Consider the following 22,392-nt stretch of genomic DNA (forward strand, 5'->3'; position numbering starts at 1 on the left):
GTCCGGCCCCCCACAAGGCCGGGGGAACAGTGGACTGAAAGTGCTGAAAAAGTTTGCTGACCCCTGAAATGTGCACACACCACCTCCTCTATTGGGAGCCTATGAGTCTTTGCATTTCCACACCACATTTTCCCTAGTTGTTGCAGAAAATTGTATTTTTCGTCAATCAGGTGACTTCAACAGAGTTGAACTTAAAAATCTGACCCCAACCCCGACATGCTAGCTTCCTTTGTACAGGGAGGTTTTTTATACAAAGGAGCATTCAAACATACAAACCCTGCTCCACCGCCCATAATCTCTAATGGTAGTCCAGCAAGATTGAACCTTACGTCAATCTTACCTTGAAACTGCAGGACATGCTTTGTGAACCTATCTGGAAATCGAGGCTTAAATGAGAAATTTCAGTTTTCTATCTCTCTGTTTCAGGCAAGGATTTTTCCAAAGTTTTTTTCCCTCTGAAGATAGTGTGCGCTACTTAGTAAAAACAAAACAAAATGTGTTTTCATCTCCTAGGTCTAAAAGTGGAGAAAGGGATGAACTGTCACCAAAGAGAATTAAGATAGAGGTACTGTGTTTTAACTTGTTGTGTTTAGTTGTAATTGCTAAAACTGACTTGCGCGAGAGAGGAAAGAACCATCAAGGCTTCATTTGGTGAACGGCTATGTTCTGCCTCATTCTCCCAACTGGAAAACAAATCCGTTAAAATACAATGCGTTCTGAATAAATGTGGTCCGATTTATCGAAGGGTCTGTAGTAGTCACTTAATATATGAGGGCAGTTGAAGCTCCTGCAGCCAATCGGAAGCCGCGTCGGAGCTTTGGGTTCCAAAGAACGTTCACAAACACTCATTTGTACAGTATTCTTGTATTCTATATAATAATGTGCAAGTGTCTCTGCGTCCAGATTCCCTGTGTCCCTGTGTCCGCGCTACTGCGCATGTGCCCCACGGACACAGGGATTGGATGTAGAGACTGGACGCACGCGCTCTCTCTCCCCCCCAACCCCTCTGCCTACCGTTTACCTACCTGCGGCCGCCGGCCATCAACCGCTGCTCCCTGTGCGAGCGAGCGCGCTCTGTCTCCACGCAGGCACACTTGCTTCTAAGCAACAGCGCGAGGAGGAGGAGGCTGCGAGATAGACCCGTGTGCTTCTCTCTCTCTCTCTCTCTCTCTCACACACACACACACAGAAACCGCCCGCCCGCCGCCACAGCAAACCACCTCAGGCAGTCGACTGGAGGGAAGCGCAGCCGCAACTTTCCCCTCTCACGGCTGCCTCTGTTTTCCTTCCTCGCGCAGGCAGCGCGTCCCGGAGAAGCCCCGCTCGCTTCTCTCTCTCTCTCTCTCTCTCTCTCTCGCACACACACACACACAAACCGCCCACCCTCCCCACAGCAAACCACCTCAGGCGGTCGCTGCAGAAAGAGGCCGAATGTTCTAGCGCCCGTTTATTTAACGGGCTGAATGACACTAGTAGTATATAGTTTGCCTAGTATACAGCATAATAATAAAAATAATCATAATAACAGTCCCCTTTCTTTAACAGACCATAGATTATTTAATGGCTGAAGGCCTCGGTAAAGAGGAATGTTTTTGCCTAGTGACTAAAGACATGCAATGATGGCGCCAGGCAAGCCTCTCTGGGGAGAGCATTCCACAGACAAGGAGCCACCGGAGAGAAGGCCCGTTCCCGTTATGCTCATAGTAAACCTATTGAAATAAATTAAGCCTCACTTAAGTGGGACTGACCTTGGATGTTGCCCTTTATTCCATCATGGTTTTCTTCAGGCAAATCATGACCCTCTGTTACCTCCATTTGAGGAGCACTTGCAACAATTTTCCGCACATTTTACTCACTTAAACCGTCTGGGTCTTTTTGTGTGTTAGAGCATCGTTTGACCTAAGCACAAATAATTTTGTTGAGTAGGTGGAACTTTTTGTGTGTGGCTGTTTTCAGATACCTCCATAAACTGTGTTTCGTTGTTCGGATCTTCCTAATGGAGGGAAATAACAGAGAGAGAAACTCCTGCCAGCACCTCTGGGAGGTTTTTGCCCTGTCTAATGGAACTTGTTGCCATTAGGAAACAATTTCCCGATAGTCAGAAAAATGAACACATGTATACACACACTCTGGCTTATGGAGGTAATGACTAAACCTAGCAAAAACATGGAAATATATTCAGTATTTTTTCATTTGGTTTTTTTTTTAAAAAAAATAGATCCAGCTTTAAATAATGTAGCTTGCAGACTAAGTAAATAGGCTGTCAATTTTAACATAATTTCCCCTCTTTTGAGGGATATGTAATGCAACAGGCCAGTAGTTATTTGGATGCATATATTTGCTGCATATATTTCCCTGTAAAGGAACATTTCAGGAAACGGTCCCTTTGGATGCAAAAATTCCTTTGTACAATTCGGTTGTGTGTGTGTGTGTGTGTGTGTTTAAACTACCCTGGGAAAATGTCGAGGGCACATTTTTATTCTGTAACTGCTTGTTTTGGGGTGGACTAAAAGCGAAGAGACAGGGCGAGGGAATAATTAGTGACTTACACGTTCCTATAAAAGCCAGTGAGAATTTTGCAAGGGGACTTTGAAAGCCTTGTTACTTTTTTGTGCTGCAGGAAAAGGAAGGTAATTGCTGTGATCCGTTCCTATACGCATAGGCCTGTCCCAAAACTACACCCTAGTAAAAGAGTTAAGGTTGTAAAATGCCCAAACATCTACGTGTTTCATATATACATGGATTGTATCTGGAGTTAGTCAGACTCAGAGTAGACCCATTGAAATGGATGGCTAGGAGTAGTCGTACCTCGGGAAGTCGAACGGAATGCGTTCCGGAAGTTCGCTCAACTTCCAAATCGTTTGGAAACCAAGGTGCAGCTTCTGATTGGCTGCAGGAGGCTCCAAAGGAAAGCAGAGCAATATGTTTGACACCAGCTTGGCTTCAGGAGTTGCTGGAAGGAGGCGTACAAGGCACCATCCAACCGTCTTAGGGACTCTATTCTGGATTTGTGAAGGGTTTCCTCCTTAGCCTTTTCTTCTTCTTCCGAAGATATCCCACGAGGCAGCAGAGGGTTAGCATCAGAGTTTTTGCCTTCTCCTAGATGGGGTACCTTCCCAGGTTGACTAGCCCCATTTGCCCCTCGCTTCCCTCTATAGCACGTGCAGAGACTGCTTTCTTGACCATTGGACCAACTATTGATCTTGTCCGCTCAATCTGCCAATACCTGTCTTTATGGAGCAAGCAAGCAAGCAAACAAACAAACAAATAATCTGGCTCCTTACCCCTGGTAATGCTTGAAACAAAGAATGCTTGCTTAAACAGTAAAACAGTAAACAGGGCGGAGATACAATGACTGCTGCAATCCAACCAAGAGGAGAAGGTTTAACAAACTGAAGGGTATCGTCCTGTTGCTCCCGATGGAAACATGCAGATGGGCAGAGATATACCCTGCTTTAAGTCGTTTACATACATTGACTACAAAGCTCGATGACTAAGCTCTTTAGTGACGAAACATCAGATTACCAGAACGACGCCTGAGCACTGAACCACTGGTATATATCACAAGTGGACTCTTTATTACTGCATTTGCAATTGTCCGAGATAATATCTGTATTTTGGAAAGAGAAGAAGTGAGCACTGAACCACTGATATGTTACAAGCGAACTCTCTACTTACTTACAGGTAGGTAGCCGTGTTGGTCTGAGTCGAAGCAAAATAAAAAAATTCCTTCAGTAGCACCTTAAAGACCAACTAAGTTTATATTTTGGTATGAGCTTTCGTGTGCATGCACACTTCTTCAGATACAAATTATGCAGTCGAGTTTCCCGCATTTGGGGAAATCGCAGGGGTCAGCACACCCGCAGTGCAATGGATGAGCCTCAGCCTGGGAAAACCTCCTTCATGATCAAGGTATCTGAAGAGATCTGAAGTATCTGAAGTAGAGATACTTCTCTACTTACTGCGCTTGCTATCGTTTAAGAAAAAACCTATTTGGGAAAGAAACTACTTCTGCCATTTTTATGGATGTTCAGTGTTTGTTTACAGATAGTTTCCTTGGTGATGTTATCTCGTGCCGTTTGTTTGCTAAAGACACAAGGGGAAATATGGTTTTCCTCATTGAGGCCTAGTAACTTTTCAAGATTTCAGCCTGTCTGGTATTGTTCTTGCAAACACCTCCCATACAGCGGGAGTTGGTGCCCCCCCCCTTTTAAAAGCTTAAGTTCTGGAAGTGCTATACAGCTTCCTGAAGCATGAGCCAGAAACTTTTATAGATGGCTCCTTAACCCTTGAATACATACGCCAAACTATTTTTTCTCTTGCTACCTCAGTTCTGCTGCTTGGTTTTCGAACAGCCTAGTTCTCAGAATGTTTCAGCTCCTGAACTCCGCAAACCCACAAGTGACTGTTCTGGTTTGCGAACTATTTTTGGAAGCTGTACACCCGATAGGGCTTCCGATTAGCTGCAGGAGCTTCCTGCAGCCAGTTGGAAGCCGTGCTTTGGTTTCCGAACGTTTTGAAAGTCAAACGGACTCCGGAATGGATTCCCTTCGACTTCCAAGGTATGACTGTACTGTTGATTCCCCTTCTACCTTTCCATTGACGTCAGTGTGTGTAAAACACTGCCATTTTGATCTCGGGAGGCATTTAACGCCTCTTTTCCGCAGGTGGAAATTATTGCCCCCTGGGGTGTGATGTGAAATGATTTCCCCCCCCTATAATAAAGACGAGGGTTTTCCTCCTTCCCTCTCCGAGATGGAGGTGCCTGAGAGCAGAACTGCGTGGGCGAGCAAACCTACGGGCGGCTTGGTTCCACGGTTGCAAACACCACCTCTGCAGGGGCAAGGAGTTCTGCATAAGCAACACAAAAGAAAGAGTTTGGAGGGTGTGGAGTTGGAGGCGAAGCTTATCACAAATCACACCAGATTACCTGTGAAAGCCTTCCCCCCCCTTCTCTCATGTGACCTCTCCCTTTTCTTGATGGAGTGGGTGGCTAAGTTTGCAGGGAGAGGCGGGGGCGGAATCCCGGGAAAATGACAAGCGCTGGGAGCCTAGTGGGCGGGAGAAAGAACGCAGCAATTAGGTTCGGATTTGGGAGTAGCAATAATGAGTTGCAGCGAGGTTCCTGAATGCCTTCTCACGTGAAACAAAAGCAGTATTTTAGTTGGAAGAAGCTCCCACCCTCCCTCTTCAGCAGCTGCCTTGGTCCGTGTGTGTGTGTGTGTGTGTGTGTGTGTGTGTGTGGACTTGATGTGGGTGCCCCCTCACTCCCCCCCCCCGTTGGTGACACCGACAGCACACAAGGCTTTGTGTCTTTGTGCCAGAGAAAGCACAGCAAAATCACTAGCGGTTGAAGGAAGACTTTGCTCTCTCCAGCGCTCTTATTTTGTGCAGAAAAGGGTGTGTGGCTAGGGGTGTCCACCCCCAAAAAATACAGAATTGAGAGTTGGCAGGGCCTGTGAGGCAGACAACAGAGTCATTACAGTCCTATGGACTAGCAGTACAAAGGCACCCTGCCACTGAAGAGCACATCCGTAAGCGGAGGTGGCGGGAAGATGGATGAGAGGGCATAACTTGAAAGATTCAGTGGGAGTAAGAGACCTAGAGGGAAATAGAAGGGGTGGGTGGGTAGCTGGGAGGGCTGGAGGGGGGGGGAAGAGAGGTTCGGCGTTCATGTCGGCATGAGTTATAAGGTGGGAGAGAAAGAACGAGGGTATGCCCACGCCGCTGCCAAGCAGGGTTGAAAAGCAAGAGGGTGTGGGATTTCTTTCTCTCCCTGAAGATCACAAAGAACAGAAGCGGTGCAATCTGGTGTTCGTGTAGGAGAAGTGTTTGGCGGAGGGGAGGAAAGCGCCTGTGGGGCTTGGGAACATCTGCTCAAAGAAATTGCTTTAAGAACAGCCAAGTTGGAAGGGAGCACACTGGGTGTGTTTGATAGAGCAGGCCACAAAGAGCAATGGGGAGAAAGGAGGATTTGGCATTTGGCTATCAAGACACTCTTCACCCCCTGCTTCTTCCGTTATGGTTCCTTTTCATAGACTTATTTATTTTAAAAAATTAAATTTATTAAAGGTTTTCAACATATAATACAGTCATGCCTTGGATCTCAAATGCCTTGGCTCCTGAACAAATCGGCTCCTGAACGATCGAAACCCGGAAGTGAGTGTTCTGGTTTGCGAACGTTCGTTGGAAACTGAACGTCCAACGGGGCTTCTGAAGCCGTGCTTTGGTTTCCAAACGTTTTGGAAGTAGAATGGACTTCCAGAACGGATTCCGTTCGACTTCCGAGGTACGGCTATACAATCTTAAAAGATCAAAATAATAAAAAGAAAAAGAAAAGAGAGAGCAGGAAACCACACCCACGCAAACACACAATTGTATATTCTATCAACCTTCTATCTTAATCTTCAGTTCACAAACATGAGACCCGCGTCTTCCCAGCTCCCATCTTTCTCAGCCTCACACCTGACAAAAACCCACTCTATTCTGTCTCTCACACAGATATTTTCTATCCATCTTCTCTCTGAATTCATCTTCATATCATCTTCACATCATACTATAATAAATTAATTTGTAAAACCTACCAAAAACTTAATAAGAAAGAAGAAAAATAGGTACCCAGTACTCTATTTTATTTTAACATACACTTTTCTTTCAAAGTGACACCCCAGGAAGAAGTAGGCGAGTAACAGATTTTACCTCTTTCTCTCTCTTTTTGCGGGGTGGTTGCGATGCAGGGCAAAAGCATGTTTAGTTGTTGCCGCTTGGATTTAGGGCCTGTAGTGGCCTTTCTGGGTGATGAGCCGCGATGCTTGCGCCAAGCCACCTGGGCTCGGAAGGAGGAGTCATATACAGCCCTGGGCGGCTTCCAAAAAAGATCAGCTGGGTAGGAATGGGTATAGGAAATTCCAGTCACATTCACCCCAGACCTCTGTGTTTGTTTTCATTCTTCCTCCAAATAAGCAGTGTTATCGTTGTGCAATTATCAATGAACCATGTGGTTGAAGCAGTGGTTTGAATGGTGCCTTGAATGGTGGTCAAGGGTGCTGCAGGCAACACTGACCTCTGTCCCTCTTTCTTTCCTTCCCTCCCTCCTCTGATGCCCTCTTGCATCTCTGCCCCCCAAAGGCTTGCATGGTTGTTTGTTGCAGCAGCCCTGGCTACAAGCTCCCCAGGCGAATGGTGCCTCTGGGGCTGGCCAGGGGGTGCTTCCCAGGCCCCTGTGGGGCAGTGTGAGGAGGCACCTCTCTTTGGGGCAGTGGGGAGCAGCTCAGAAACCAGGGGTGGCAGGTGCGGCTGCCCAGAGGACTCCCAAGGAGAGGGGAGAGGGGAGGAGGCTGAGGGAACACTCCACATGGAAGGGTGTTCGGAAAAAGGTTAGGTCCAGTCGCGGACGACTTTGGGGATGGCGCTCATCTCACTCTATAGGCCGAGGGAGCCGGCGTTTGTCCGCAGACAGCTTCTGGGTCATGTGGCCAGCATGACTAAGCCACTTCTGGCAAACCAGAGCATGAAAACGCCGTTTACCTTCCCGCTGGAGTGGTACCTATTTACCTACTTGCACTTTGACGTGCTTTCAAACTGCTAGGTAGCAGGAGCAGGGACCAAACAACAGGAGCTCACCCCATCGCAGGGATTCGAACCTCCGACCTTCTGATCGGCAAGCCCTAGCCTCAGTGGTTTAGACCACAGCGCCACCCGTGTCCCTTCGAAAAGGGTGAGAGGCTGCCAACTCTACAGGCAAGGGGGTGACGTAACTGGGCTCCTGAGCCCCACAGGGCTGCTGCAGAAAGAATGCAGTTGGTCAAGGGAGCCGTGGACTTTAAAAGGTTGAAAAGCTCTGGGTTAAAGGTTTAAATACTGCTGGTTGCAGCCACCTTCCTCCTCTCCTCTCTCTGCCGCTGCAACCGTGGCGGGGATGGAAAGCCAGAGAAGCTCTGCCTCGCCACTTACGACAACTGCCTTCACAGTGCTGTGAGCAACACTGCAGCGCTCTTCAGGCATTCATAGCGAATTCATGTAAAGGTGGCGGTAGATTCACTTGTGCAAGGCCTGCTCCCGGCGAAGCCTTCCCCCATTGAGCGAGGAAATCTGAAGAGAGCTTCTAACCACATCAGTTCATTCAGCAATGGTTGGTTTGGGCAGCACCCATGAGGCAGTGGTGTTGGGGCGAGGTGGGGTGGGGCGGGGCACCCACCATCCCCTCCCCGCCTGTTGCTGAAGCATCCAAATGAGGCTTGTCGCCGGTGCCTGTTCTGCGAAAGCTGCCCTTGTAGGCTGATGAGCACCAAGCAGATTTAAACCATGTCTTCTTAAATGCGAGCTTATGTGGCTGCGTTTGGAAACTGCTTGGTGATAAGGTTACTTATTTATTTCCCTTCTGCCCTAATGTCTTAGCTTGCACACAGCAGACCTTTTGACATCCCTGATTGAAATTCCTAAATAAAACTTCAAGGAGCCTTTTGCTACCGTAAAGGCCAGCACATTTATTGTGCCACAAGCTTTCATTTAGGTAGAACAACCTGCACTCGCCGCATTTCTTTGTGCCTTTAACAGAACCTACTTTTGTTCTACAATTGCTCAGCTTCGAAATCTTGAAACGTTTATTTTTGCCCTTAAAATAACTGCGGAAGAACTATTCTCTCTCTCTCTCTCTCTCCACCCACCCACCCACCCACCCACACCATTGGCTGTAGTGATGATTTAAGACCGGAAAAAATATCTTTAGTCTTGTGAATCGAAACATTCTGAAATAGCTTCTTTCCCTGCTTTTTCATGTTTGCAGGACGGCTTCCCTGACTTCCACGACGCAGTCCAGAGTTTTTACCAGCAGGATTCAGTCAAAATACAACAGGCATTGTCAAAAGGAAAGTGTGAAGACCTGGCAGCGCTTGGATCACAGGTAAACAACCTACGAGCTGCAATAAAAGGCTTCCTCGTATTAATGCTTCTTACAGAACAATCACAGTTCTTTCCTTACAGGACACTCTGTCCCCGTTCTGCAGATCAAGGGGTCCTTCTGACCTGGCTGCGATCGTTTCACTTCTAGTGTAGGTGGTATGACTCACGACAGGTGGTTTTTTTAAAAAAAAAACAACGGCATGCTCATACAAACACACACTCGTATCGGCTACAGCTTTATCTTCATTCATAGTAAGGGGTTGGAGATTTTAACTGACCGGAGGAAGGGGCATCTTTCAATGTTTTCTGCCTCTTGTCAGTACAGAGTTTGGGAACTGGGCAGATAACCTCACCAGTTTCCCCATAATACCTGTCTAAGCTGTGCCGCCTTCGGCTTACCGCGCGGTGGAGGAAACTTGAGACTGAGAGCTAACATTCTTCACCCCCTATTGTCCTTCCTCCCTGACTGCTCAGACTCTGCCTCTTCTAAGGCTGCTGTGCTAGAGCTTCTCACCTGCTCACCTGCTTCGTGAAGTGCAGGCAGGTGACATAGCTCCAATCTTGTGCAGCCTCGAAAGTGTGTTCTGCTGACACTTCAGTGGAGACCCAGCAGCTCTCCTGGCCATTGCAAGATGAGCAGTGCAGATAGCAGAAGGGGATAATCCCTACCAGAGTGCTGCTGTCTTGCTAGAGGGAACTCTCCGCGCTGCTGAACATGGTGATATCCTCTACAATTATGCTTCTCTGAGATCTCCTCCACTTCAGCCTCTACACCTGACTAGCTAGCCCTCGTCAGAAGCCCTGCCAGTGTCAAATGCTGCCTGTTGTGATTGTGCAATGTGAGATACATTTTTGTGTGGGATTTAAAAAGGATCTAAGCAATCCCTTAAAAAAGGAACAGGTGAGAAAAGATAAAAAGAAATAGGAAATGAAGATGATGAATACTGGCTCCTTTCAAATCTTCATAACCTTGTATCGATACAGGGTGCTTTTCTTATGGAAAACTGGTGGGGAAACTCACCACAAAGTTTGTTTGTCTATTGCAGGCCCAGCCGCAGTGCTACACACCCTGGGCAGTGGCTAAATGTAAGATGTGATTAATAAATAAACCCAAGCAAACAATGATCTGGATTTAAGAAATGGCCACGACTTCATTGATTACAGATATAGGTGGATATCTGTACCCACTGGATATGGAACAACTGATTGGTTCAAAATTGGGAAAGGAGTACGACAAGGCTGTATATTGTCTCCCTGCTTATTTAACTTATATGCAGAATTCATCATGTGAAAGGCTGGACTGGATGAATCCCAAACCGGAATTAAGATTGCTGGAAGAAATATCAACAACCTCAGATATGCTGATGACACAACCATGATGGCAGAAAATGAGGAGGAATTAAATGAGGGTGAAAGAGGAGAGCACAAAATATGGTCTGAAGCTCAACATCAAAAAAACCAAGATCATGGCCACTGGTCCCATCACCTCCTGGCAAATAGAAGGGGAAGAAATGGAGGCAGTGAGAGATTTTACTTTCTTGGGCTCCTTGATCACTGCAGATGGTGACAGCAGTCACGAAATTAAGAGACGCCTGCTTCTTGGGAGAAAAGCAATGACAAACCTAGACAGCATCTTAAAAAGCAGAGACATCACCTTGCCGACAAAGGTCCGTATAGTTAAAGCTATGGTTTTCCCAGTAGTGATGTAAGGAAGTGAGAGCTGGACCATAAAGAAGGCTGATCACCAAAGAATGGATGCTTTTGAATTATGGTTATGGAGGAGACTCTTGAGAGTCCCATGGACTGCAAGAAGATCAAACCTATCCATTCTGAAGAAAATCAGCCCTGAGTGCTCACTGGAAGGACCAGATCCTGAAGCTGAGGCTCCAATACTTTGGCCACCTCATGAGAAGAGAAGACTCCCTGGAAAAGACCCCGATGTTGGGAAAGATTGAGGGCACAAGGAGAAGGTGACGACAGAGGACGAGATGGTTGGACAGTGTTCTCGAAGCTACGAACATGAGTTTGACCAAACTGCGGGAGGCAGTGGAAGACAGAAGTGCCTGGCATGCCATGGAGTCACGAAGAGTCGGACACGACTAAACGACTAAACAACAACAACATAGGTGGATTTTTGGCCCAGGCATTGGGTGTATATCTCTTTCAACCCCCCAGACAAAAAATATTATTTAATTTTAAAAAGGTAAGGGAACTTAGTTCCCCCGAATTCCTGCTCAACACCACCCCTGTCCCCGGTCAATACAGTATATTATGAGGACCAATTACTTGGCCAGTCCAAGGCATTCAAATGTCCTAGGATCCCCTCCGAGAAATGGCAACAGATTGTGGTAGTTATATGGAGGTATTCGTTTTATGAATCAGCTGTGAGTCTGATTCTGTTGATGGACTTCCAAGGTCACACTTGAGATGTTCAGCATCAGTATTATGAGGCTCGGCTGCCGGAAGATGTGCACCTAGCACCATGTGAACTTATACCTGGTTTCCAATAGGTGGCATGCGGCATCACGCCGAGCAACAGATTGACATCAAAACGTTTATTTAAGAACTTAACAAGTGAGTCAGCCACTTCATTACAGACAGCACCAATGTGTTTCCTATCATATTCATACTGGTGGCATTCCTTGCATTGGGTTTGTGAGCTCTCTCCTCAGCTGAGTTTCTTCCACCTTCACAGTTCCATCTGGTTGTGCAATGGCTTCATCCTTGAAAGCACTGACGCACCCACCAATCGAATGCTGTTCTTTCAGTGCTGAGAGCTTCGATTTTTACTGATGTAGCTCCTTCATATGGAGGATGCTGAGCTCATCTCCTTGTAGCTGCTTCCGGTACCTGCTGAAGACCCTAATTACATCAACTAGAAAGGTGCTAAGGAAGAGCTTTTCCTCATCAAGGAGGAATGCAAGAAACCCGTATGCCGGTTTTTTACTCATACTTCGTTAAGGAGAGGCCTAGAGAATGTCAGGAAGCTAGTACAGTGGAACCTTGGTTCTCGAACTTAATCCATTCCGGGAGTCCGTTCGACTCCCGAAACGGTTTGAAAACCAAGGCACGGCTTCCGATTGGCTGCAGGAGCTTCCTGCACTCAATTGGAAGCCGCTTCAGACGTTCAGCTTCCGTTCGCAAACCCGAAGACTCACTTCCGGGTTTGCGGTGTCTGGGAGCCAGTTTGTTCGGGAACCAAGGTACCACTGTGTTGTATTCACAGGTGAGAAGGAAAACTCGATCCACCTGACCTCAGAAAGCTTGGGGAGTGCAATGAGACAGCTGTTACTGGACCTGAAGCCTGGTGTGTGGAAATACATAGAGAGCTTGCGCAAAGACCATTCCACCTGTGGCTACAGATTAAACCAGATTGGTGTATGCACTGGAGATGTGGATTTGAAGGGAGAGATAAATAAAAAATACCAGCCGCCAAGAGAAACGGTTATGCTATAGGCATGGGTAAGAGGGTAACTTTCGGTGCTAGAGGGTGAGCTGGTCCTGCAGCAAAAGTGCTAAAGCACATCCACCATCTGTGGAACGTGATGACTTCTTCTACGGGAAAAGCAAGATCTGAAAGATTGCTTTGACTTTGATTAAGGACTCATCTAAATCCCGTGCAGACCCCTACTATGGAACATTTAACCTATACATTTTCAAAATTAGTATTCTGCCTCCCTTTTCCCAAATGATCCACATCACAGTAATGGCAAATAGATCACATTCAGAGTTTATAATTCTCTTGGCATTGATAATTTTGCACTCTCTTTTAGCAGGTTGTTAATTATCCTTCTTCTGTAGTGTATAAGGCCCTGGTCTTTTTCCAGGCGAAACATTCACACAGTTTCCCCCCACAAACATACTGCCATGCTACACTTTTCAGAATGGCAGGTTGCTGGCATAAAAAAATAATGAAAATAAAAATCTTGGATAGTGCTATTTCCAAAAATAAAGCTTGAGGGAAATCTTGCCATAATTGTATTTGCAATTTTTCAAAGAAGGAAAAAAAGTTGCTGTTGAAATAGTAATTGATTGATTGATTGATTAGAAAGAGGCACCCAAAATGGGGAGGGGCTCGTTCTGAAGGGTCATAAAGATTCTCCCTCCATGATTCAGCCTTTCGTAGATTGTAGGATTCCTGGCCGAGACTGTGACATTTCAGTGTACAGTACTTCACTTGGCACCTGGTCGGTGTAAAACGACTGTACTTAGTAATCGTAATTGTAATTGTGGCAAGTCCCTAAATCTGCCCTTTTATCAATTGCAGCCTGAGAAGATGATGGCCAAGCAGATGGAGTTCCTCTGCAGCCAAGCTGGCTTGGAGAGACGCCTTTCCACGGGCCTTTACAGGCAAAGCTCAGAAGAGCATTGTGCCAATGGCTTGACATCGGATTATGGTGTTGGGCAAGGTACAGTAGCTTCCAGGCATGTATTTGCCATCTGTTTTAGAATTGTCAGCGTTCGTGATACTGGTGCAACAGCGACGGTTGCTAAATTATGACGAAATGAAATTTCTTGTGGTTAATGATTTCTTGGGAGAATATTGCGGGGGCAAAAATGTACTCTGTGTGCATATTGTGTTAGGAGAAGTAAGCCCTCTGAGACCTAGATTCCTTAGTGGTTGCCTCTCCTGCGGTTGTTCCCGCTTTCTTGGGTCATCCACATGATCTCGCAAGCATTTTGCTGGTTCCAGACCATGCCTACAGTGGCTGCTATGAAAAGAGCTTCATGTTTCCATGCCACACGCTATATGGAGCCAGTCAAGCCACATACCGGTAGGTGAAAGTTGCCCTTAGGATTGCGAGAGGAGCAGGGGCTACCACAGCTCTGAGATATTGTTTGTTGACTTACATTTCCCCAAAAGAAGACCCTGGACAATGTAGCAGTGAACTGTAAGGGAGAAGCGGAGATCTAAAAAGAGACCATTATTTGTGGCGCGACACCCCTTTTGCTTATTTTTATGTTTGATTCAGATTTGTCATAGCCAGTGGCTAGTAGAGTAAAGTTATTTGGATCGGATTGGGCTTGCATTTCTTTATTTAAAGTTGCCTTGTCCTGGCTTCTGCCAACCTAGCAGTTCGAAAGCACACTAGTGCAAGTAGATAAATAGGTACCGCTGCGGGGGGGAAGGTAAACGGTGTTTCCATGTGCGCTGGCGCTCGTCACAGTCCTCCGTATTCCATAAGCGGTTTAGTCATGCTGGCCACATGAACCGGAAAGCTGTTTGCGGACAAATGCCGGCTCCCTTGGCCTGAAAGCGAGATGAGCGCCGCAATCCCATAGTTGCCTTTTACTGAATCTAACCATCCAGGGGTCCTTGAACTTTCTCCCTTTTAGAATGTTTTATTTTTATGATGTAAGTCACTTTGAGGCACCTGAGTGCAAATATTTCGGAAATCTTTAAGTGGTCTAGAGTCTGAAAGACAGCAATAGATCATTAAAACAAAAACAAATACAGTGGAACCTCGGTTGTCGAACATAATCCGTTCCAGAAGACCGTTTGACTTCAGAAATGTTCGACAACCGAGGCGCAATGGGCAGTCAGCAAAGTCAATGGAGAAGCGCGCCTCAGAAGCCGTTTGACGTCTGAGACGCGTTCGAAAACGGAAGCATTCACTTCCGGGTTTTGGGTGTTTGGGTTCCAAATCATTTGGCTTCCAAGGTGCTCGGAAACTGAGGTTCCACTGTACTCGCTAAAATCAGGAAAATGGCAACATAAAAAAACACACACAAAAGCATATACAAGTGAATAAAATAGAGATTCATATTAAGTTATGTTCATATCATGGTGACGCAGGGTGTTGGGGGACTACAATTAGCAGCGCTGTGCGTGGACCGCCTCTCGGTTATAGTATTGAATGAATATTTCTTTGACAATATATTTTAGGTGAAAGGCCTTTAAATCTACGCATGTCAAGTCTACCAAATAGGCATATGCCTCACATTTCATTAGATGATGAGCCTCATGTCGTGAAGCCTCTCTGCAGTGACTTGAGCAGATTGTACGCCAGTGCTGAAGCAAAGTCACAACCTTCAGGTAAAAATCCTTCTTGCTCTTAACAACTATGACCAGGGCCGGCTCAACCATGAGGCAAGGTGAGGTGACCGCCTCAGGCAGCAGGTTTCACAGGGGCAGTAGATCGCAATGGAGATCTTCCCTCATCCCTTCTTTCCTGTTGGTGAGGGGACACCATTTTATGGTTTACCTCATGTGCCAAAATGTCTTGGGGCCAACCCTGTCGCGTGAAATTTGTGGGGCACTTTCTCTCAGGAGAGGGAAAATGATTCTCGGGCATCTTGTATAGCCTTTTAAGGGCTTAGTGATATTTCGGGCCCCATTCAAATGTTATATTATAGACATGGGCCATTTATCCAGCATGCCTCAGGGTTTGTATCACAGCAGAAATATCTGCAAGGCCAACCACATAGGGTGCTAGAACTGCATGCCGCATCGGTATTGTTATAATTTCATTTTTTTGCTTATAACTTTTTATAATCTTATTGTTTGGTTTTATGCTTTTACATTGTCGTAAACCGCTGGCGCTACATTACGGCGTTGGAAAGCAGATATTGACTAGTGGTTAAACTGAATTTATTGCTGTTTGGTACACTTGTGTAAGATTTCATATGCTGTCTACTGCAGTGTTTCCCAACCAGTGTGCCTCCAGATGTTTTGGGACTGCAACTTCCATCATTCCTGACCACTGGCCTTGCTAGCTAGGGATGATGGGAGTTGTAGTCCCAAAACATCTGGAGGCACACTGGTTGGGAAACACTGGTCTACTGACTACAACTGGTGAAAAAAAACACTGTTGTTTCGGGTCGATATTTTTCTAAAAGGAATCCATTTTGTTGTTGCAGAAGGCCTTGGTATCTTAAAAGATTTCCCTCACTCTGCTTTCAACAGCCTCGAAAGGAAGGTGATAAAGACAGAGCCAGAAGATACAAGATAGCCATGCTCCCTTTTTTAAAAAAATGTTAGAATAAAGCTTTGAATGAGAAACGGAAACATGCCTTAATAACCAGCGTTGCCTCATTGAAATAAGCGATTTCATAGCCAAAGCCTAAGGACTGGGACGTGTCATGTTGTGGAACTGATGTACGAAATAACCAGTTGAAAACTGCAACTGCAACGAGAAGTGGGTGCAAACGTTACGAAATGAAAAAGCGGCTTTGTAATTTGGGAAAGGCTCACAAAACTAATAATACTGTGGGCCCTTGTTATTTAAGAATGTATTATGTATTTGTATAACTTAAAAGTTTAGAAACACACCCACAACCCCAACAACTTAATAGGTGTCATAGATTTGTATTGCGTCCAGTAGATGTGGCTGCCATTATTTTTACTTGAAGTTTTCAATGTCTACTTTAAATGTAGAGATATAACAATAACTGAGGTGGGTTTTAAAAAAAGAAAAATCCTTACTTTGAAGCAGCTGGACAGAAGACTTAAGGAGGGGAGAGCAGCATCTTAACAAAGCATTTTAATAGCAGGTTTTCAATGCTTTAAGTTTTAGAAACAAACAAAACAATTACATACGATTTTATAGGGAAATAGCCCTCGCAAGAGCTGACTGTATGATAACTGGCGTTTTTATGCTTATTGATGTAAGATCATTCTCAAGCACTTCCTGGACGCACTTCTGTATTTATCTACATTGTGTTCCTCTCCACTATTAGGGAGTTATGGGTAGAAGCAGCAGCACACCGTTGCTTCATATTGTACACTTCAAACAGGGTAACAAATATATCTGCATTTATTAAGACACTCGGGTTATGCCTGCCAGGGCAACTGCTGAAATGGTGGCAACATTTTGGAATGATCCTTAGAGTCGTTCCCATTTTCTCAAGCTGGAATGTTCCAGATAACAGAAGAGGTGGGAAAGCACTGCAAGAAATGTGTATTGTCTGAAACTACCAATACTCACAGGAGAAATAAGAGGAGGAATACGTTACCGTTCTAGGAGTAGCTTACTCCTATATAATAAAATATAAACCACAGACAGCAGGTGTAGCCAATCTGATGCTTCAGAAGATGCTGGACTGCAGCTCTCCTAAATCCCAGGGAACAAGGTCAATGGTCAGGTATTAGTGCAGCAAAAACTAGAAGGCGGCGTACTGTCTACAGTCTCATGGAAATGTTTGTATGAACGACTGTACTCATTATTTATTTTCTGGAGGATTTTTTTGCTGTGCGAAATGATTGATTCTTAAGGGTGCCATTTTGTTCCTAATGGAACGACTGGCTAATACAGAGACATTTCCGGGGTATTTCAGTGTGGTGTCTACATGTTATACACAACATCATTGTGACATGTGGATCCATCTGATAATAGCCTCCTCTCTTTCATTCCTTAAGATGGTGTCTTTGCATTGCTGCACTTAAAAATGGGGTTTTCAAAACTATAATTTATTTTTTTTGAAATGCTGAATTTGCCTACAGTACTTTCGGAGGGGGGGGTTGATGGAAGCGCCACCGGTTCTTGTCGATTTTTCCGTAATAGGGTATTGCTCTTCATATATGAAGATTTTGCTCCGTGTAATAGTGATTTACCGAGTCATTCCATATGCCATATTGAAACTCTGTGTAAAGCGTAAGGTGACATGTCCACACAACTATTTGGTATCATTGTAAAATGTGTTTAATAACAGTTTATCACTTGATTTGTGGAGCAAAGCTTTATAGTAGAAACACCAGTGCACATGTTTTTAATATTATAGAGAGGAGGAAAAAATTCTTTAAAAAAAAAAAAAGAGAGAGAGAGAGAATACTTTTTGGAATTTTGTTGTACTACTTTACTGACGAAGAAATGTATTAAACAGAGTAGAATCTTCAGCTTAATGGATCAAAACAGATGGATTAATGTGTAGCTTAAAATGGGGTCATTTTATTGTTTTGTGAATTAATAACGTGTGTTTTCATGTTAACTAAGGTTTCAAGTAGCACTGCTTGATATCTGAGCAGTTTCATAATTCCTGACAGTAATTACAGGCAAAGAAAGCACATATCTCTTACCCGTAGTATATAGCATCTTGTTTTATAAAGGCCAATGTAATGTAAATTTAAATCTGTGGTACAGATCTATTTTTTTATTTTCAGTTGTAAATGACCTGAGACAGCTGTGTTGTAAGTACAAAGGTACTTTTACTTTTTTTTAATTAAAAAAAACAGTCCTGCAAATCATTTCAGTCCCAATAAGCAGGCCTTTTACATTTTGTTTTGTGGGGTGTGTTACACAACCTTAAAAAAAAATCCTATCAAAGTAAGCTGAAGCAGCTATGCAGTGTTCCCCAAACTTGTGTCTTCAGCTGTATTTGAACTACAACTCTCATCATCCGTGGCTAGCAGGACCAGTGGTCAGGGATGATGGGAACTGTAGTTCAAAACCAGCCAGAGACCCAAGTTTGGGAAACACTGAAAGGCACTCTTAAACATCTTACCTACCAGAGCAGGTACCTTTGGCCGTCCAGATGTTGCTGAACGCTAAATCCCATCATCCCCGGCTATTCACGAGCTTGCTAGGGGCTGATGGGAGTTGTAGTTCTGGAAGGCCAGAAGTTCCATGCCCCTCTTCTACTGTAGAAATAAGGAGTTGATTTCAGGGGTACAGAAGGGCACACAGTACATTCACCTCAGAGAGCACATGGGAAATTGTTTGGAGGTATCCCTTTCTCTCCCACATGATAAACTCATCTCACCCGAAGAAGCCTAGTCAAGCCTTGTAGCTTGGGCTGCTTCATGAATTATAGAGCTTTGCACATGAAGAGAGATTCACGCAAACTGCCCACTCCTGCCACGCACAGATGCATTTGATTTCATTGCACGCCCTTCTGACTTACCTCACGACGGTTCCAGGATGCAGATCTCGCTTATCTTGCAGTCAGTACACATAGGCTTCTTCTAGAATGCTAATAATTAAGACTCACCGATTGTCAGCAATACAGGCAGAAAAAAGTCTTGTCTCTAACTTTCACAAGGGTGTTAGCTGCAGCAGGGTTATTTTGACCAAAGTGTGATCTTTGTTTGTCTGCGTTTGTGTGCCTCGTTGGATACAAAATAAAAAAGTCTCATTGGCAAAGAATTCCCTCCCCTTGTCTTACTTTAAACAGAATGAGAAAAGAGGCAATTCTGCTACAGGAGTAATAAAGACTGCATATTTGCCCTTGTTTCTTCTGGTAATTCTCGTTTGCATACCGGTTTACGGGAACTACTCAGTTCTGGGCTCGAGCTGAAGAATGATGAGCTATTTATGGTGTCAGATAGCAGAAGTTTTCCTGGTGTGCCTTGCTCTGTGTTGTTACCAAGGAGCAAGTAACTTTCATACAATGCTGGCGCAAAGAAGGTGGGGGGAGAAACTTAACTTGCGCGTGAATTTGAAGTTTACAACTTCACATGTTACACTGAACACGAGCACAAGTTGTCTCTGCATATGCGCAAGTGTTTGTAACACCCATCTGCACTATCTTTTTTTTAGCAGTATCATACCACTTTAAACGGTCATGGTTTCCCCCAAAGAATCCTGGGAACTGTAGTTTATTAAGGGTTCTGAAAGCTGTTAGCTCCCTCTTTGCCCTCAAACATTCCCTGTGTCTTAACGATCAGTCCTTTTGCCAAGGGAAATCTGGGAACTGTAGCTCTCTGAAGGGAATAGCGGTTCCCTAACAACTCTCCGTACCCGTAACAAACGATACTTCCCAGGGGGTGGCACTAGGTTTTCGGGGACCATATTTTTCCTGGAACATTGGCTTTGTCAGCCACAATGGGCATGGTTCCAGTAAAATTGATTGATTGATTTTTTTTTCCCCACCAGGTAAAAATGTAAGTAGGTACCATTAAGGCTTTAATACTTCCAATTTCAGTGAATACATCTCACATGGCTTTGGATTACAGTTCAGTTTTATTTACAGAGTCAGACACTGATTCTACAAAACATTAGATACATAAATTATACTTGGATTTTTGCACATAAATACAACTAGTAGAAATGCTGGCATGTAATTTTTATGCTGCATAATTTCTACCTGGCTTGCTTGTGTTCTTTTTCTTAAAGGTATATTTGTGGGGAAATCTGTGTTCAACATGTGGGTCATTTGGTTTAGCTGTATTATTTTTTAAGAACTGCCCCCCCGCCCCCAAACTGCATATTTGCAAACACCAGAAGTTATCGGTAGTTCTAGCTGTCATTTCCCCCCTGAATTTTACAATATCAGTCTTGGGGTGTCCTGCCTCCCCATTCACCTTTTCCCACACCTTAATATAAGGGCTGCTTTCTATATCACGGTTGGTGCTTAAGATGCCAATACACCGTACCTAAGAAATACAATACACTCCCATCAACTATGAGGGCACACCTGAGAAAACGTCTCCCTTTCCTCCTTTAAAATGTTTGCCCCACTTTCCCCACTCAATCCCTTATATGAGATTTATAACCTTCATATGTGTCAGTGCCCACTTTGTCTGATGCAATATGTAAGGTATTTGGAACTTGGGCATTAGCAACAAAAAATGGGTAAGCAGTTGCCTTGTACCTTATTACCTTAATATTTGAGTTTTCCTGGGTAAAATACAAGAAAAAAGAAACTGATGGTAAATAAAGAAATTCCTTCCAGTAGCACCTTAGAGACCAACTAAGTTTGTCATTGGTATGAGCTTTTGTGTGCATGCACACTTCTTCAGATGCTGGTAAATAGTATGTTTTGGCATCTATCCAAAACTCCCCCCCCCTGCTATTAAATTCCACTGCCTGTCCATCCTCAGGTATGGAGGGTTACCTGTGGTGGGGTGCAGATGAAAGGGTTGGACACCAGGTGGTTCATCTTGTATGAATGGTGATCTTATTCTGAAATTATTTATATAGGAGTAAACAAACTGGAGGGAGTTCACCAGTATGAGATAAAGTGGTTGATAGAACAGGGACTCCCAAACTCTGGTCTGTGGACCACCAGTGGTCTGTGAGCTTCATGTGGTCCACGACACATCTATGGAATTGTAGCTGAAGATGAGAGAGAACACCTCCATCCTACTGCATATTCATAAGGATTTCTAATCTTTCTGTTGCTTCTTTTGTTTCTTATATTGTATTTTATTTTCTCGTACAGTCATACTGCGGAAGTCAAACACCTCGCGAGACGAACGTTTTGGGTCCCAAACGCTGCAAATGCGGAAGTGATTGTTCCAGTTTGTGAACATTCTTTGGAACCCGAACGTCCATCGCTGCTTCCGATTGGCTGCAGGAGCTTCCTGCAGCCAATCGGAAGTCACGCCTTGGTTCCCGAACATTTTGGAAGTCTGGACTTCCGGAACAGATTCTGTTTGACTTTCGAGGTACGAGTGTATTACAATTTGGAATCTGTAGAATGACAATTGCTACAACATGCGGAGAAATCGTTAAGTGGGTCCACCAAGACTCTTAGCGATTTTCAAGCGCTCTGTGGGTTGGGAGCGGGGAGTTTAGGAATCTAACATTCACAAGGTTGCAGATTTCTGAAAAAGAACAGGCCAGGTGAAACAAGAAGCCATCACCTGTACCGTAGGTTACAGTACATGTGACTTTAGATTTGTTGCATTAAAAACTGGTTTCAGTCCTCACCACCTGCCAGTAAATGGATTTATTTTCCCCCACAACATGCAGTAGAGGCAAGTTATCTTATTCATCTTCCCTCTTTAGAAGGATTTACTCAACCATTCATTAGCTGAGAGAATAACATCCTCTTTCCAGTTCCTGCTGACTCCTTATAAAAGCTGCCATCAATAAGATTTCTAGCAAGATAAAAGGCTGCAATCCTATGCGCACTTTCCCAGGGATAAGCTCCAATTAACACAGTGGGACTTATTTTTCGGAATAAACACGCATAGGATTGCACCGATCCGAGCCCCACGGAACGTAACCCTTTTGCGTACTTTAATCAGGAAGCAGAACTTATCATAATATAGCCTATTGTTTCATCATTTAGTAATTAAGCAGAAGAGTTGGGCTGTTGCACACATTTGCAACACACAAATGCACACAACTGTCAAGATACAATCCACAACCAGGCATCTTAATCCTTAAATAAAACCTGCATAGAATACTTAATTGGAATAATTGGAATTCTTGGCCCTCTGGCTCAGTTATAATTATACTTTCAGTTGTAATTGCTTGGTTTACAAGCATGCTCTCATCAACCCATTAGATATATATATATACCTATCTCATAATAAAAGGAGGGAAATAAAACCTGGGAAAGTGGACCTTTGCAAATGGAAGCATCCTTGAGAATCTGTAGGGAAATTGTTACTGTGTTAACATCAAGAACGGGGCCCCTCTTCGTACCTTGGTTGCCCTTGAATGCTCAAACAAGAGGCTGGCCCCGTGCAGGAGAGGACATTTTTTCCGTAGCCCCTAAGTTGTGGAATCCCCTCCCCACAGAAGTAAAGGTGAAACTCGGAAAATTAGAATATTGTCGAAAAGTGCATTTATTTCAGTAATGCAACTTATTATTTTTTCTTTT

General features: G+C 44.5%; 1 protein-coding gene and 1 non-coding gene across 2 annotated transcripts in view; one reads left to right on the top strand and one right to left on the bottom strand.

Moving 5' to 3' along the window:
* NAB1 (NGFI-A binding protein 1) overlaps positions 1–17,969 on the top strand; it is a 47,355-nt gene extending 29,386 nt beyond the window's left edge. Inside the window, exons 4-8 of the mRNA XM_035136184.2 lie at positions 514–565; positions 8,786–8,902; positions 13,169–13,310; positions 14,789–14,938; positions 15,763–17,969. Coding sequence (XP_034992075.1) covers positions 514–565; positions 8,786–8,902; positions 13,169–13,310; positions 14,789–14,938; positions 15,763–15,854 — 553 coding nt within the window. The 3' untranslated portion in view covers positions 15,855–17,969. The remainder of the gene's footprint in view (positions 1–513; positions 566–8,785; positions 8,903–13,168; positions 13,311–14,788; positions 14,939–15,762) is intronic.
* On the bottom strand, positions 3,780–3,935 carry LOC118075597 (U1 spliceosomal RNA). Its single transcript, XR_009558587.1, has one exon. It is a non-coding gene; the product is annotated as a U1 spliceosomal RNA (small nuclear RNA).
* Positions 17,970–22,392: the final 4,423 nt, after the last annotated feature.

The sequence above is a fragment of the Zootoca vivipara genome, chromosome 1 (genome assembly GCF_963506605.1).
Source record: "Zootoca vivipara chromosome 1, rZooViv1.1, whole genome shotgun sequence".
Classification (NCBI taxonomy): Eukaryota; Metazoa; Chordata; class Lepidosauria; order Squamata; family Lacertidae; genus Zootoca; species Zootoca vivipara.